This window comes from Montipora capricornis, chromosome 7 (assembly GCF_036669925.1).
Source record: "Montipora capricornis isolate CH-2021 chromosome 7, ASM3666992v2, whole genome shotgun sequence".
Taxonomy (NCBI): domain Eukaryota; kingdom Metazoa; phylum Cnidaria; class Anthozoa; order Scleractinia; family Acroporidae; genus Montipora; species Montipora capricornis.
The window spans coordinates 25776773-25794272 of NC_090889.1; the positions used below are offsets into that span (position 1 = coordinate 25776773).

At 39.8% G+C, this 17500-nt stretch overlaps 3 protein-coding genes across 5 annotated transcripts in view; all 3 read right to left on the reverse strand.

Annotated features, from left to right (window-relative positions):
* LOC138056577 (uncharacterized protein C12orf56-like) overlaps positions 1 to 530 on the reverse strand; it is a 20121-nt gene extending 19591 nt beyond the window's left edge. Inside the window, exon 1 of the mRNA XM_068902400.1 lies at positions 146 to 530. Coding sequence (XP_068758501.1) covers positions 146 to 403 — 258 coding nt within the window. The 5' untranslated portion in view covers positions 404 to 530. The remainder of the gene's footprint in view (positions 1 to 145) is intronic.
* Positions 531 to 2124: 1594 nt separating this feature from the next.
* Positions 2125 to 14474, reverse strand: LOC138056582 (protein FAM50A-like). The gene is made up of 12 exons (XM_068902412.1): positions 14342 to 14474; positions 11577 to 11658; positions 11373 to 11472; positions 10729 to 10829; positions 9450 to 9526; positions 8618 to 8684; positions 7894 to 7955; positions 6966 to 7042; positions 5678 to 5732; positions 3933 to 4052; positions 2770 to 2880; positions 2125 to 2242 (listed from the first exon to the last, which is right to left on the reverse strand). The coding sequence occupies exons 1-12, from the start codon at positions 14450 to 14452 to the stop codon at positions 2216 to 2218; spliced, it is 990 nt and encodes a 329-aa protein (XP_068758513.1). The 5' UTR covers positions 14453 to 14474; the 3' UTR covers positions 2125 to 2215.
* A 2279-nt stretch (positions 14475 to 16753) lies between these two features.
* LOC138056583 (uncharacterized) overlaps positions 16754 to 17500 on the reverse strand; it is an 11631-nt gene continuing 10884 nt past the window's right edge. For all 3 annotated transcript variants that reach the window (XM_068902415.1, XM_068902414.1, XM_068902413.1), the window contains one exon: positions 16754 to 17500. This exon is cut by the window's right edge and continues 821 nt beyond it. In XM_068902415.1, coding sequence (XP_068758516.1) covers positions 17315 to 17500 — 186 coding nt within the window. In that variant the 3' untranslated portion in view covers positions 16754 to 17314.

The window sequence follows — 17500 nt, forward strand, 5'->3', positions numbered from 1 at the left end:
ACGTCCTAAATACTCAACTATCACGCAAAAAAGGAAGAAAATCGAATTTATACTAGACGTATGGGTATCTACCTGGTAAATAAGTCAAGTGTCAGACTGCTCAGGACGATTAGCTTATCGGATAACAACGTGAACACTCGCTTACCAGTTGCACTGATGTAACGCAAGCTAAATCCACCTTGATCTTGATATCTTTTGCAATTTTTGGCGGATTCTCGGTGATGTAAAGCATTTCACTGCCCAGAACCGCAAACTGAAAAGTTCTGTTAAATCCATCAGCAACAATCACACAAGGCTCGATAACGCGCACTCCTTCATATCGCTCCTGCGACAAATTCCGCTTCAAAAAGCTGTATACTTTCTGATGTTTTTGAACTCCATCCTCAAAACTGGAAACTGCCATCAAGAACGCTCTGAATATTATGAGCGCAAAATTTCAATTCACGCCATGTTCTGCGCTCTCGAGATCAGTAAAGTGATAACGCCTTTGCCACGCGCGCATCGTTGACAATATTTCCAATGCTGTGCACGTCATACAATAAAACCAATGGGATTTGGGCAAATGTGGACAGCTCGCGCGCAAAATGTTATGGAGCACGCGCGAGTTATTGCAATTGCACGAAACAAACGTGGTTATTTGGCGGAATTCAGCAACGGCGAAATCTTGAAAGTACAACAAAAAAAGAAGTTATCAGATTTGCATGATTTGAGTGCTTGAAATTTGAATAAATTTTTTTCTTTGCAAGTAAAAATCACTCGGAAACATCTGTCCTGACAGATGTCTAACCCTTCTATTCGGTCACGGTGATATAAACTCCTTCAGAAAAACCCTGACATTACAGGAAACAGGTTTTCTATACATCATTGAGGTCTTAAAAGACCAACCAACCAAGATTACAGAGATTATAAAAAGTCTTAAATCTTTAAAAAGGTAACGTCTTTAAAACGTTTTAATAACTGAGGAGAAAGTGCTGCCTTTGTAATTTCATCTGCAGATGATGGTAATGATGGTAATGAATTTATATAGCGCATTTTCTATTAACATGTTCAAATGCGCCTTACAAGGAAATGGTTGGAATTTCAAGTCTTCTCGGATAAGGAATATATACCGTAGGCCCCGTCTAACAAGTATCCTCTATTCCGGCGAGAAGAGTAGGGGATGGAGCCCCCCGTGTTGTGGATGTCCTGTTCTCTCCAGCATAAGTGGCCGGCTTGGCAGTGATGTCTCTAAAAAGACTTATAGTATATGAGGCCACCCGCGCAGAAACAGCCGTAAGTCAAAAAGGGACTTTACCGAGTGCTGGAACTTGAAGATGATAAAGTCTTGTTTAGTAGATTCTTGGGGTGCGTTCGATTGACCGTATTCCGGAATAGAAATGCATGGAATAGAAGTTAAAAATCATTCGTTTTTACGGAGTTTCCGCAAATTAAAATTGTCAAAGACCCGCTAAAATTCTATTTTAAACTTATTTTTATTATCTTTGTTGCTTCAAAACGCCAGACACATCGTTTTAAATCATCATTCCACGTAACAAAAACCCGGTGTCTTGCCAGCACTTTGACACAGATGTATCCTTTGTTTCGCGACTTTTTAGTTAACACGCAGGCTAACTTGATCACGGCGGATTCGATGTCACTTTCGATTTTGCGATTTTTACTCAATACATGTATATATGGAAGACCAATACTAGTAGATTTTTTCAAGTTAATAACCATGATGGCATCATAGACTTCTTGTGTACAAATACCTCGAAACGTAAAATTCAATTGCAAAGGGCGTGCAATGTACTGAGTCGGATTCTTGTCAGTGTAGGGTAATCTATTGGCTAAATTGCACCATTTCTTAACTTTGCCAAGTTCCACCTTTACAGCATCGATACATTGTGACCGTCGGTTAAGCTTCGCATTTGTTTGCTTCACTTGAAGAAGGAGCTCATCGTACTCGTCACAAAGGAATTTGACTGTTTTGCTGAGATCTTAAAAATTTGCTGTCAGTTTATCAAGCTTCCAAATTAATTTTGTCCATTTCTCCCCTTAAAAGATCCTTAATTTGATCCAGAGTAGCCATGTTGGCATTTAGTGTCGTAAATTTGGAAGATCGCTGATCACAAGAAGACAAATTAATTGATTGTAAAACCGGTTTTATTTACAAATCTTGGACAAGAAGAATAGCTCAGAGGACGCGGAGTAAGCTTTTGATTCTCCAGGAGTTGCTTCATTTCTTGGCTTGTGCATCTGAGATCTACAATCCAAAACAAACCTTGATTTTCATACTTTTCTCAGATTTTCTGAATTTTGCACAAGCATTGTTTCCAGTTTCTCTTGGGTCCCAACAGAAAATAAAAACAATGCTTATGCAAAATTTTGGAGGGAAAAACAAAGAGTATTGTGGTATTTTTGATATTGGCTAACTTTTGTTCGGCTTCTATGACTGAAAACTGGAAGGCATTGGAAAAGGGAAAACTCAGTCTTGCATTTCCCACTGCCCTTCTCCACACAGTCTTTTCGGATGTCAGGCAATGCTTCCTCGGGATGGGGAAGGAGGAGCGTTGTGTGACATCCCAAAAACGGACGCGAAGGACACTCTACGGCTAACCTGCGATCAGGCTCTATTTTAGTTTCGCGTGGTACGTAATGTGGAGTTGGCGAAACGAACCAACCCTAACCAATTTTAGCGAGCGACGACATAAGAGAACATATGGGCGAAGCTAAAAATGGGCCTGATCGCAGGTTACTCTACGGCTAAAACTCTTCTACTGCTGTGCTTACCGTGTATTTCTCCCATTTCTTTTCTGGATCGTAGGGTTCCCACCGGCTTGCAGGAAAAATGTGCTTGTTCCTTTCGTACCAAGAACGAAGAACAACTTTTCCTGCATGGGACTGTACGGACACAAAAGTAGGGTGCGTTACAAGTGGATAAAACATTTTATCTTCAAATAAAAAATAGCCCGAAAGTGACAAAACTGACCACTTTCCATTCACTTTATTCGCTTTCACGAAGAACCGACGCTAGAAACGTCGGCTTATTGTTTGTTCATCTAAAATGAGGATTTCAAATTACTATCTTGGGACTGACTTGAACGCCATCTGCCGTGCAATCCCACCAGGCTTCAGACAAGCGCAAGTTGCTTGCAAAAGAGAGATGCGAGTGCGTAGCGTGCCCCCCTCCCCCCCCCCCCCCCCAATTAATTCGTTTCCAAAAGAGACCTTGGCTTACGTTTGACACATCCTCGAATTAGCCAATGAAAAGTAGGGCTACAATCACGTGGTCTGACGCCCTGGTCGTCTTTCTCAAGCTTTCTTGTAATTCCTATGGCTTACTTCACTGTCCTGACTACCCTAATGTTGTAAATAGCCAACTGGTTTGCCTCCGGTCAGGTGGGATTCTTAACAGTTGTTGTTGTTGTGTTCTGCCGTTTCGTTGATTGTGTTTCATTGGCCCTGAAAAGCTCCTATCAGGGGCACCCAACGTCAATTTTCATAAAAATATCTGTTCGGAAGACGATTTGAGATTTGGAATTTTCCGAACATTTGTTGTAATATTTCTTGCTTGCCTGCCTCTCCTATAATTTTCGAACGTCTAAAGAATGGTATAATTGCCCATTTTTAACGGATTTTTACCCTAAAAAGGTCACCTAGAATTTTCGGGAGCCTTTTTTCTGGGTGCAATTTTCGAAAAGGTAAGTTTTGATCCCTATAATTTTCTGATCACTCGACTTTCAGCTGGGGAATCCGAACCGATGAAAAATTTTTAGGGAATAAAAATATGCCTTCATCTACCGTTTAAATACTAAAATACGTTTAACAATGCTATGTTTAAGTGGTTTTGAACTACATTCTCGTCGGGTGCCCCTGTCCTATGGGGAGTGATCAATTTAGTATTGAATTTGTGATGTTCAGAATGAAAAACCTTGGTTTTCGTCAAAACAAACCTCGTCTTTCTCCACTGAAGCATCTGATATCATCCGGACATCTTCGTGTACATCAAAACTGAACAACGGACCACTCTTACCACGCGCCTTGTTGACGATGAAATCATAGAAAGTGTAATGCTGCAAGATGAGAAGTATGGTTTACCCTCACTTGAAGTCACTTCGCACCAAGAGGACTCGCTAGCAGTCAATTCGCCACCAAAATGTTATTAAGGTCCTGTTTTATTGGAAACAGCCCTTTCTGCCACAACCAGCTCAAATTGAAACGGTTGAAGGTTTCCAATGGAACCACTATTTCAACTATTGATAGTTACGGTGTAGTGTACCTGTCACGGCAACCGGTCGTTTTGCTTACAAGTCGATTTGCCTACACGAGTTAAGTCGATTCGCCTACACAGACTTTAAAACTGACTTTTACGCAGTCGGCAGAAGGTTCACATCAAAGTGACTGAAAGGAAACTTTGACCAAACTTCGTAATTTCAACTAGATGTGCGACTCCATCAAAGTGCCCTCTGAGCACTCATTAAATCTTAAGGCATCTTGTTTCTGCCCCTCACAAGCGACCTGGGAAGAAACGCGAAAGGGCGAAACGACCGACATCCCCCGTGATAAAGATGACATGATGTTCGCTTGGAACGCAATGAAATTTACGGCAAAGGTCAGTATGCGTTTTTGCGTTTTGCCAAAAATCAAAGAAACTTGTTTGATTTCTGCTCATTTCGGGTTAACTGTAAAATACCCGGCCACTCCACAACACTTCAAAAAATTGTGGCTACGTGGCTACTCTCATACACGCAAACACGCAAACAGTGGTAACGCGGCTACGTGGCTGAGTTCAAATAATGGCCAAAAAAAACATCAGGGTATACCTCGTTCTTAAAGAGTCTGAAAAGGTGAGCCATCCCATAGCGATGATCAACGAAAAACCACGTAGCCGTTTGGCAAAGTAACCAAGTAGCAACGCAGCCACAGTTTACGCATTTGCACGTTAACAGCAAACTCACTTGTCACTCATTCATTTGGACACGTAGCCGCGTAGCTGGGAACGAGGAAGCGTTGCTTCCAGCGGCCGGGTATTGTACAATTACTCGGCCCTCGTTTTCTGTATGTTATCTACAGATATCGCGCGGCTCCTCAAAGGAGAAAAAGAAGTTAGATTAGGAGAAATTTCTGCTTTTAGAACATGAACTGTAGGCTTCCGATTGCCGTTTCACGTAAAGATGATGCAAAATCTCTCCGTTACTAAACTTCACCAACAGCCAGCGCACACCTCTAAGAAAAAAAAGGAAGGAAAAAAAAATACTTCGAATATTGCAACAAGCTGATAGATAGAACCGGATCTATTGGGGAATTGCAGTGACACCATTTGTGATAGAGCGGTTTTCAACTGAGTGTCGAAAGTAATTAGCTAATTGCATTGGTTTTGCATTACTTCACTCAGTGATTGGTTCAAAGTTCTCGCGCCATTTTGTCAACAAATCTGAACTAAAACCAAAACCAATCGTGGCCCTGCACATTTTCCCGCGCTTTGTGTCGGCTACGTGTTTTGATTGGTTTACAGGATTGTCCGCGTCCTTTTTGATTGGCCAAAGCAATTACTTTGGTTTTGGTTTTAGGACACTCGATTGAAACTCGCTCGAACTAGATTGTTGGCAGAACGAAAAAGCTACACCAGTAAACTTTCCTGTGGGTATGGTTACATGAAGAACAAGAAGAAAAAAACAGAAAGGTTGCAGTTAAGTACCTGTGGAATTATGAGATCCTCTTTAACGTACATCAAGTTTTCTGTAGTGATGGCTCTGAGGAATACGCAAATACAGAACGGCAAGATGATGACTGAAAAACTTGGAAAACATCCGAGTTCTCCTATGCAGGATTCGAATCTACGACCTTCCGTTCACTAGTTCGGATGTTTTTTTTACCACTGAGCTATAGGACACTCATGTGACCTTGCAGGGGCGGATCCGGGCGGGGTTGGGGGGGAAGGGGTCAATAGGGTGGCTAGCCCCTCCAGCCTCCAAATTTTAGCTCCTTTTTTTTTTAAGTAAATTGCATTTTTTTGGTTGATAACTAAATTAAATTTACAAATTATTTACAATCTGACGATATGCAAGTTTTATTATTTCAAATCTGGACGGCCTCTCTCTTCGCACAGGACGTATTAAGGTACCACTCAAGTAACTGATTTCCTCGACTCATAAAAGTAACGAAAAAACCTACTTTTGTAACAGAGTATTTCTATTTATCTGGTTTTTATCGTATTTTTATTTTTGCTGGAACAGATACTGTTTACCTGACGTGAACTTTAAAATTAATGCAAAACATAAACAAGGTCAAAATTGCAGCCTAAGATATCTAGACTTTTGTCAGAGTATATACCCGGTAGTTCGATTCTTTCAACCCCCCACCGCTAAAATATCCTAAATCCACCACTGCCTTGGCCATAAATTAGTTCATGTGACAATTGTCCCACTATCCCACTGGATCTGAAATTGTCCGAATGGTGCATTTTTTGTAATTGTAATGAATGGGATGGTAAATGCAAAATGAAATGAAGAGATGTATATTTTCTACGGGGAGTCGAGGATTACTTGCCAAAAATCTGAGTGCTTCTTCGCGGAAGTTGAACTACAACCTTCAGATTTCTACTTTCGACGATCTACAACTGAAATCAATGAGACTCATGGGAGCTAGGCCATTAAACTAGGTTAATGGGACATTTGGTACAAAGATAAGGAACTTGTTCAAGTGTCTAGTCTTCTAGCACTAGAGCACTAATTGGGGACACTGTAAACTGAAATTAACAAATTAACGCATATCAAATCAAATCAAATGTTGGTTTTCGAGAAGAGGGGAAAACTGCAGTACCCAGAGAAAAACCTCCCAGGACAGAGTGGAGAACCAACCATGTCAAGCTGCATAATTATGACGCAAAGCCTGAGAATCGAACCCAGGCCACTACACCCGCCCTGCACTCCTAAAGAAAGGAAAGGAAGCAAGACAACAGCAAAACCAAAGAATTACCAACCAACCTAAACTCTGTGAAGTCTTTTCTAAGTTGTTCAATGCACTTTTGCAGAAAATGTGAAATTTTGCTGCCTTTTTTCATCTGAAAGAAATCAGATCAGTATATGCACTTGGTTAAGGTTCACTATTTAAAACCATGAAATCTTATTTTGAAAGAGTCTCAACTGAATTCCAAGACTCAGCGGTCTGGTAGGCATGCCAAGTCCCCTCTCCCCCACCCCAACCCTCACCCTACCTTCTCCACCCAAAAAGAATATTTTCAGTCACTTCGTTAGGAGAACCAAATTCAATGAAACAAAATGAACTGATTAGTGTTCCCACTTGCAAGGGAGGTCTTACACCATCGATTCCAAATCAACCCATTTAGGCCAAAGAAGCAGAAGCCCTTTGGTTGTCAATAATTTGATATCAAGGAGAAGGATGAAGATGAGGGTTACAGTAAGTGGACAGTGGGTGCATTTTGACCATCTCCAGCCTCTACCACAAGCCCACTAGGTCCAATCTAAAGCCTTGAAAATAGAGCGGTTTTCAAATGAGTGTCGTTAAACCAACACCAAAGTAATTACTTTGGCCAATCAAAAAGGACGGAGACAATCCAGTAAACCAATCAAAACTCAAAGTAATTACACGTAACCGACACAAAGCGTGGGCAAATGTGCACGCGCGAGCTACGATTGGTTTTGGTTTCACTTCTGATTGGTTGAAAAAGTGGCGCGAGAACTTTGAACCAAACACTGAGTGAAGTAATGCAAAACCAAAGTAATTATCTAATTACTTTCGACACTCAATTGAAAACCACTCTAACACTATCAGACTTTAGTGGAAACTGGTTTTGTATACATGTAGTGTATAAGCAGTCTTTTTTTCTGAGAATACCCAGTGTTTGAAAGAAATAAAGAAACATTGGAAATACATATCAAAACATCTCTAAACCTTTACTGTTCTTCTGTGTCCTGATCCATCCCAGTATGAATATGTGATCTCTACATTTTCATCTACAACAACACACAAAAATACATGTACCCCAAAAACGACAAAGCTCCTTTATCGACAATATTTCTCTTTATGGTAAGGGGAAGCGTTTTTAAAGCAACAAGAGGCTATGGGCAGCCTACACTTTGTTCGAAGGAATTTTAACCAATTCCCTTTAAAACTCACAGTATTTCAGGGCTTTTTTATGTTACAATATGGTCAATATCAAGTTCAATTCCATAAATCCAAAGTCCACATTCCGTTACCCAACCATATGTTTAAGTGTGATCCATAGAATAGTTGTTCTATTTAAAACTGTTGTTAAAGGCATTGATTCCAATCAAAACCAGTAGACAGATGCTTTACAAGTTTCTACAGTAGTATTTTAAAATATTTCATACTTTTTTTTAAACAATACCACAAGAAATTAGCCCGGTAAGAAGTGCTACAGAGTCATACAATGGCCGGATATTGCATTGTGTGCAACAAAAACACATAAACTTGTTTCCGGTCACACACAATTCTTTAATACGTATTTCCTTGTTAATCTGTCGCCTAGTCATCTGTGGTTGAGTGGTCATCACGATTGCCTCTGAATGAGGAGATACTGAGTTTGAATTCTACTCGGGCTGCCTCTCTGTAAAGTGTCTACGAGTGTCTCCAAAAACAAAGCCGAAAACTAAACCTTTGATCTTTTCCTGCTTTTCAACCCATTCTTGTCTGATCTTTTCTCTTTCCTGCCTTTCTATCTCCTGTCTCAAAATAAACCAAAAACCTCTATTAACCCACTGATTCCTCAGGAACCCCCAGGATGTCCCCAGTTGACAAGTAAAATTGTCTGGCATTAGAAAGATTAAAATCTGTTAAGTCTCACTCCCAGGAGTCAATGGGTTGAATTAATTAATTAACCTCATTGGAAGTTGAACTGAGGTGCTGACTTTCTTGTGCATGGAGGTATTAGACAAGGATCATGACTGTAAGAGGGCCTTTGCCCTAAAGCAAGACATCACTCATTTAACTCATGACACTTAAGGTGCTTTACATTTTACAAAAATGACTGGCCAGACAGGGTATTTGGAAGGACTAACTCTACAACACCTTCAAATTAACACTTTGGAGAATGATATATATACTCCTCCAGAAGAATGAGAAGGATTGTCATGCAAGTGCTCGTTCAAATTGTTGCATTTTCTTTGCAAACTGACGGGTCTGGCCGGCCAGTTCTGACAAAAGGAAAGCACCCTTAGTCTCAGCTAAGGATTGAAGTTCAAATTAAAAACTCTGTATTTCTTTAATTCATATTTCAAAACATCCAATTATAGTGAAAAATAACATTGCAAGAAAAAAAGAATATCATTGAAGGTTTCTTTTTTTTGTACAAACCAATTTTCCAGCTTTCAATTGGAGCAGGGATTGCATTCACGAAGTGAGTGAAGCTATTCCTTTTATGGTCAGGTACAATCCTCTTTTAAAAAAGGGTGATATTGAAAGACTGTACATGAAATCATTAATAATACCTCTCTTTCTCTGTCAGGTAAAAATGAGGTGTCCACATCAGGATTTTTTCCGAGTTTCTTCTTCTTAACTGGGACAACTGTTAATAGAAATGTAAAAGTGAATACCAATCTAGAATAACTATCACTGCTTTTTGTTACAGTATACAAGTACACCATAATAATAAATACATCTAACTTGCAGCTTTCTCAGAGAATCCCATATCTGATGAGAATCCCATATCTGTGCAGAATTGCTGGTGCAGAGAGCCTGCTTACCTTCCACAGATGGACTTGGCAATAGAATGTCATGTGAGCTTTCTGGCTCTTTCCTAACCATAACCCCTGAGGGGTGGTGTTCTTCTTGGATAAGAACTATAAACCGTAGGCCCCGTCTCACAACCCTTGAATGTTTACAACCCAGTGGGATGTGAAAGAACCCACACACTATTCATAAAGAGTAGGGCATGGAGCTCTCCGTGTTGTGGTCAGGCCTCATTTAATTCATTCATGTGCTGGGTGAGATCGCTAATGGACTGATAGTGGCTGCCAGTGGCGCCTGTATATGCTGATGTCCGATCTCACCCATAGATCCCTTGCTTGTAAAACGCATTTGAATATACCAATAGAAAATACGCTGTATAAATTCATTACCGTTACCATTGTTACAAACCAACATTATAACAGATTTTAGAGATAACAAGTTAAACCGACGTTTCGGAGTAGACATCACTCCATTATCAAGTTAAAAATGTTCTATGATGCTAAAATTACAGTATTAAAAACGATTGACGCTAAGAATTAACATAATAAGCACGTGTGAAATTGGCTATAAGAATACTTTAGCACGAATGGAATCCGATTGCACATTGAGGCTAGGCTTAAGTGTTCTTATAAATAACATTTCAAACACTAAGCAATCAAATTTGTTTTTACATTTTTTGAGCACCTCAAAGCGTTTAAGCAGGTCCGGAGGGATCGACCCGTGTGCGTTCTTATAGTGTCTGGCAATAGCCGAGGACTGTTGCTTATGTCCCTTTACACGATTGTGTAAATTCAAAACATGGAAATAGCAAACGGTGACATTCTGGTTTCGTATGATGTGTCTTCCCTGTTCACAAACGTACCCTTGGATGAAACGATAGAGATACTCGCGAACAGAGCTTTCACCAACAATTGGTTTAACGTAACGTACGACTTGAATTTGACGAAAACGGACCTTGTTGACCCTTCTTGTGGGTTTCATCCAATCATCCTAACAATAAATTAATACTATTGTTATGATCTACAGAGTTTTTCTCACCCAGCTCTGAATCACCGTCATCCCCCTCTTCATCAACAGTGAAAGATAATCCAGAAGACATTTTGGCTTTTTGCTTCTTTTGTTTCTTTTTCTTGGATTCCCTAATATGTATAAATAATCCGAAAAAGAAAGTAACCATAATAATAATTACAATAATAATAATAATAATAATAATAATAATAAGCATTAACAGAACTTTTTCCCTAGGAGAGACGGCCTTATGGCCGCCTTATTAGCCAGTATCACAATACCATAATACTCTTTATTTGTCGCTCCAAAATTTTGCGTAAGCATTGTAATTATTTTCTCTTGAGACTTACAATGGTCCCAAGAGAAACTGGGAACAATGCTTATGCAAAATTTTGGAGGGACAAACAAAGAGTATTATGGTATTTTTGATAGTGGCTAATTGACACAGAAGACCTTAGACAGCAATGACCAGAATCAGGTTGCTGACCGGTGGTTTTCGTTAAGACAATGGTTTGCTGGGTGTGCTCAGTCTCGCGGGATCAAAAAACCTGGTTGTGGTCATTGTTATTTAAGGTTTTTGACACAGCCGCCTACTCTAATATGGGTAGACACTTACTCATAATTTTATTAAAGGCCTTGATTTGGTTGACAACAAGTTACATTTAACAAGTTACCCCTCTGCTTCATCAGATTTCAGCTGTGCAGCCAACTGCTTCTCATGTTCTCTGACTAAATCCTCACGTTTGGCTTTCATTTCATCCAAGGTTACCAGACCTGAAAATGAAAAAAAAAAGTGAAAAAAGAGCTTATTTAATTAAATGTAACAATAGTTGTCAGAATCATTAGTCTTATTTTAATCTTTGATTGACAGAACCTACCGATGGTGCTTGATTTAAGTTGTTGCTCAACCACATCATAATGAGATGAAAACTTGTTGCTGATGTCTGCAATTTTATGTTTCTGCATGGAAGAAAAATTTCGCATTTACATTTATGTTACATACAATGTAGTATGAACACAAACTTTTATTACAATAAAGCATTTGGTGTCATACAGTAGTTCTAGATCCATAGCTTTAATTTCAATATATTGAAATTTAGCTTGTTAACAAGGCTGAGGGTACTCAAACAAAAGGAATGAATAAACAAGTATGTTTAGCACTTTTCGTTACTGTCTTGTCAGATGTCACTGTTATTAAGAAGAAAAGAAAAGAAGCCTATTGAGGATACAACAAAGAAAAATAAAAACATTCTAGCTGTTTAGCTAATGGGTCATTTCACCATGTAAACAGGTTAGGGTTGCAAGTCATTGTTTCACCATACAGTAGCTGAAACAACACAAACCTTTACTAATGCTAACATTAGGCCTAAAAAGTAATAGGTAATCGCTAGTTGTTGTCCTTCAGTAGCATTTGGAGTAATGATTGCAAGTTCGAATGAGACCTAACACTACTGTGAAGTTTTTGTACCCAATTATTTCATCAGGGATCAACCCTATTATTGGAATTGGGCCCACACAAGGACAGAGAAAAACTCTGACCAGGGTGGGATTGAACCCACGACCTTCGGATTAGATCACCACTGCTCTACCGACTGAGCTACAAGGCCAGAACGGGAGCTGGCCGTGGGTATGTGAGATGTCATTCACAAGGACAATTTCAGCTTAGCCCAAGCCTAATTTTAGGTAATCACTAGTTGTTGTCCTTCAGTAGCAATTAGAGTAATGATTGCAAGTTCGAATGAGGCCTAACACTACTGTGAAGTTTTTGTACCAATTCCAATACTAGGGTTGATCCCTGATGGAATAATTGGGTACAAAAACTTCACAGTAGTGTTAGGCCTCATTCGAACTTGCAATCACTAAAAAGTAATGTTTAAGGCTAAGTTTAGCATTTTTGTAAGGTTGTGGGTTGTTTCACTTATGGTAAAACAATGACCTGTAATCCTAACTTGCAACTTACACATTTCGATTTCACCAACATTCAGTTCACAAAGGTCTAGGGGTCAGTTCACCAACAGTAAATAGGCAATTGGTAAATACCTTAAATTTTCCAATAAATTCCAGAGTCAGTGCGAGGTTCAGCCGAGTTCAAGTTATTTTTAAGGGTTAGTATGCACAATAAACGTACTTTCAAGCAACTTCCACAAGTCACTAAGTAAGACCTGCCAACACTCACTGTTTGACCACTATATAGACTCATAGTTTTGGGAATGAACCCTCTTCTTGTTATTTATGTGACAGCCAGAGACTCATGATTTGGCTATGGAAACAAAGGGTTCTTTTGTTCCCATGGATGGCACATTTGAAAACAAAAAGAATGTTTGTAAACAAATACCTTTTCTTTAGGGTTTACTGCTGTATAAGACTGTAACCAGACTATTTTAAACTAAAGTACAATGTTGCTGGTCATCCATGAGTTTTGGAAATTTTTTCCATGCCACTAATGAGGGCAAAATGTAAGCTAGGTTTCTAATTAAATAGGTTAACCCATTAACACCTCAAACGTCCTGGGATGCCTCCCCACTGACGACTAAAATCGTCTGGCGTTACACAGAGTAAAATCTATTAAGTGTCACTCTCAGGGGTCAATGAGTTAATAGGCCACTTTCAAAAATACCATAATACTCTTTGTTTTTCATCCAAAATTTTGCTTAAGCATTGTTTCCACTTTCTCTTGGGTCTTCCGTGCTAGCTGAGGTTTCTTTTCTTTTTGCTTTCACTGGGCTGACAAGTTTGGGAAAAGAAACCTCTGCCATGGGTCAAAACTCACTTCGATGGAACTGCCAACCACCTGCCATCCACAACCTTGGACAAAATGCTTCAAACCCCATACCCCATGACATGTTTGCTGACTATGACTTGAGTCTGCTGTGTCCCGCACATTCCTTTATAGTAATTCCGCTTTTGTTGGAACCTCCTACCTAATTCCTTTAAAAACTGCACTAGTCTAAGTTATTTTACGAGGTTAATTAGGGAAAATAAGAACTTTCTAAAAACCATAAGTTTTGAGAAAGCTTCCTGTAGCATTTCTTTTAGGTCAGTCACTTTTTAGATTTCCAGTTGTACATGTAATACTACTGTAGAGGCCAATCATGTAAGAAATTCTCATATTATCTCAGTAAGTAATTAATACATTTTAGCTTAGATGTTACGTAGTTAGTGCAGGTCCACATCAGGACTTTCCTCTTGCCTATTTTGTAACCTGTTCAAATGTATGTATGTTAAGAGAGCCTTCACGATAACATGAGGATTTGATCGTCAAGTAACCATCATGCATGACCAACAAAGTGAGTTTCGATCCATGACAGAAATTTTTTTTCCCGTACTCGTCAGCTCAGCGAACGCAAAAGAAAGGAGATCTCTGCTAGTGGGAAATCTTGGAACTTACAAAGGTCCCAAGAGAAAACAAAGTCTCATTGAGTTCCATTTATGATCCAAGACAACCCCCCCCCCCCCCCCCCCTCTCCCCTCCGTTCAACTATGGATGAGATCCGTCAGAATGCGACTGAAAGGAAGCGTTTTTTATCTTTTTTCAAGGGCACCAACAAAATATGGGGTCGGATCATAAATGGAACGTCATCTGGCATCAAGTAAAAGTTATTATTCTGTTACAATTGAATCTCTAAAACAAAACGGAGCAGACCTCAGATATCTTGTTTTTGGCAGCTTCTATGTCAGCTTTCATTTTCTCCCGTTTTTTCATCAGGGCCATTGCCCGAGCCCCTTCCTTCGCTGCTCCCTTGTATTCCGCCATTTTGTCTTTTGAAAACACTTTTTCTCGCTAAGCGTTATGGGACTATGGACGTTCCACAGGTACCCCAAGCTCAGTTTCGCAGACACCAGGGCTTCGTCACGCGTTCTATCTCACCTCGGAGGCTACTACAGCACTGAAATACAAGGATCTTAGAAACAATCTTGCTAATAGATACAAGAATGTAATCGTGCGTACAAATATTGTCCCTATAGTGTTTTAGTACCTTTCTGTGAGTATGTTTTCCTCTTTTGCTTCCAGGGATAGCATAGGGAAGACCCCCCAGGGGGGACTCCCATATAAAAAAAGGAGGGATGCTCGTCGTCTCGCTTAGGGGTATAAATTTCGGATTTTGGTCTCACTTAGGGTGTTCTGGGAAAAACGCAATCATATATGACCGGGAAGATCTCCTTTAGGGTTGAGCGCGAAGAAATATAAAAGTGTATCTTTACACTTTCATATTTCTTCACGCAGGTGAAAGTATTAGATAATAATGTCTTTGCCATCATTAAAAGGCACTGTATTTTTTACATATCCGTGTTTTAATATGGTCTCTTTCAGGGGTAAAAAAAAAACCTGGACCACGCCCAGATTCGTCTCCTTTAGAGGTTTCATTTAAAACTCCCGACGAGCATTCCTCCCATTTCTATATGGGAGTAACCCCCCTGGGGGGGAAGATATCTGTTTACAAACATTCCTTTTGTTATTCAAATTTGCCAACCACAGGAACAAAGACCTTTTGTTTCGACAGCCTATGAGGCTCTGGTTACTGGTGACGTCAATAATATCTTCCCTATACTGGTAAGAAAAAAGAGCAATTTGTCCTTACACTAAAAAAAGAGCAGCTTGTAAGGAGAAACTGTCAGCTAATAATGGAACTTTGTACCTATGATTTTTGCGTTAACCAAAAGCATTGTAATTCCCTTATGCATTTACAACAGTAGTGAGAGGGAGGGAGTATCGAGCAATCCTCGCTTGTTGACTGGGGGTGGATAGTGCGCGTTCATTTCATATATCATTGTTTAGTGTGAATGCCATCAAAATTCCATTATTGTGGTTGAGTTAAGGGGCCTATAAATGGAAGCGAGGCTACAAGTAACCTGGCGTCGATGCCAACTGTTTTGCTTTTCCAGTCCAAATGCAGACGAGTTGACAATAAAAGTATCGTCTATACCCCGGGAAGGGGGGGGGGGGGGCTACTTCCTATTGATGGGCTAATGGGGATGTGCCGCTGGATGGGGTCGTATTTTCCCGACTGGATTGACTATAATGGGATTGCATTTTCAACAGAGTTCCCGACAGAGGTCGGAATTTTGGGGTTTCCGAAAATTCTGGCTAGTTAGTGGAATTTAAATATGGAAAGATTCGCAGTAAAAAAGAGTTGTTGAAGAAAGAACTGTAGCGCTGTTGGTTTTGAAATTACAATTAAAAGGCTTTATGTCAGGTTTTGGCATAAACAGAAAATGACTAAGATGGCGTGTATAATTGGCCGTAAAATAGACTATAAAGGGGTAGGGGTTCTTAGAGGCCATCGGCAAAACCCAGCGAAAATTGACCCAAGTACCCCTCCCCCGGGTCTATACCAGCGCAAGATCAATGCCAGCCTTACTTTCAGATCACCTAGTTGCCAACTGTGAAATGGCCTTTGGAGGTAAGGTCCCTTGGGATGTAACTGTCCCCTATCCTGACAACAACAGTGGTAACTTTATGCCGTATTCTTCTGTTAGTGGATGTGGGTCCTTTTATCTTTAACAGCATTTGTTGAACAATTGACTATATGAGCGTTAGCCCTTCGCTCTGACGAAGGGCTAACGCTCGAAACGTCAGCTTTTAGAATCTCTGTACGGTGGCCAATTTACATTATCAACTCCGTTGATAAAACCAAATTCTTGTATACTACTTCCCCACCGACGCAGCACCACAGTTTCTTTAGAAACTACCCCTTCATATATGAGAAGGGGCCTATGGTTTGGAGTTCTTGGAAGAGAAGGCTAGAAGGTCAAATCATTTGCCAATTTGATCACACAAGCAGCTCTTTCTTCTCAGTTATTTCCAGACCTTGACAGTGTTGCCTGTTTGGTTGGAGTTGAACCTAAGACTTCCTGCATGTCAGTCCAATACGTAATCTGCTAAGAAAAATGGTTGGCGCGTAGCGCGGTCACGCAAGAAAGTTTAGTTTGAGAGATTGGCTAGAAACCTTTCACCATACACTTCTCATTACATGGGCAATTGAAACTGCCCCAGGATACTCAGGTGTAGCGTCAAAAATCACCATCAGGGAAGAATTCACTGACCTTCACTCTCAAGCTTTCTTTTCGGAATTTTTATTGATATTATACACTCATTGAGCATGACACATTTTATATAACTATGGTTGTTATGTTTTTCCAATGTTCATAAGGAATATACACGTAAATACAAAAAAAAGTATTCAAAACTGATATTTTCTTGTCGCAAAAAATACACTGATCATGTTCATTTCCCTTTGACCTGATTCTTACCATGCCTATTTACAAGAATCCATCACCCCGTGCTATTTATGGTTTATAACTATGATATAGAGTATAATATTTTCCATTCTGTACAAAATATTCAGTGACCACTATCGCTTTGTGAAAAAAAAATTGTGACGGTACTATATTTTTGGTTAAATATCAAATTTAGTTTTTGGCTAGTCACCATATCGCTTTACTGAGAGAGAAAAAAAACGTAATTTGCATAAGAATAGCACCATTCCTAAAAGATGATAAATAAAGTGACGTCAAGCCAAAAAACTCTGTTTATAAGTTTGTGTAAACTCTTGAGGTATTGAGTTAAGAAACGACTCCACTATAGCTCAGCCGTCCTAGCAGACCGGAACTGTCTCTATATCTTACTTAGGAATTCTGTAGAGGTGTAACCGTTATTGGTTTTTCCCAGATCAATATCACGGGCTGGCCTCTCGTACATATGATACATATGACCATTGGCAGTAGTCTTCAATCCATTTTTCTTCTGATCTGAAGTGTCCATCTGTGTTTGCGGCAACTCTTCTTTTTCTTCTTCAATGTT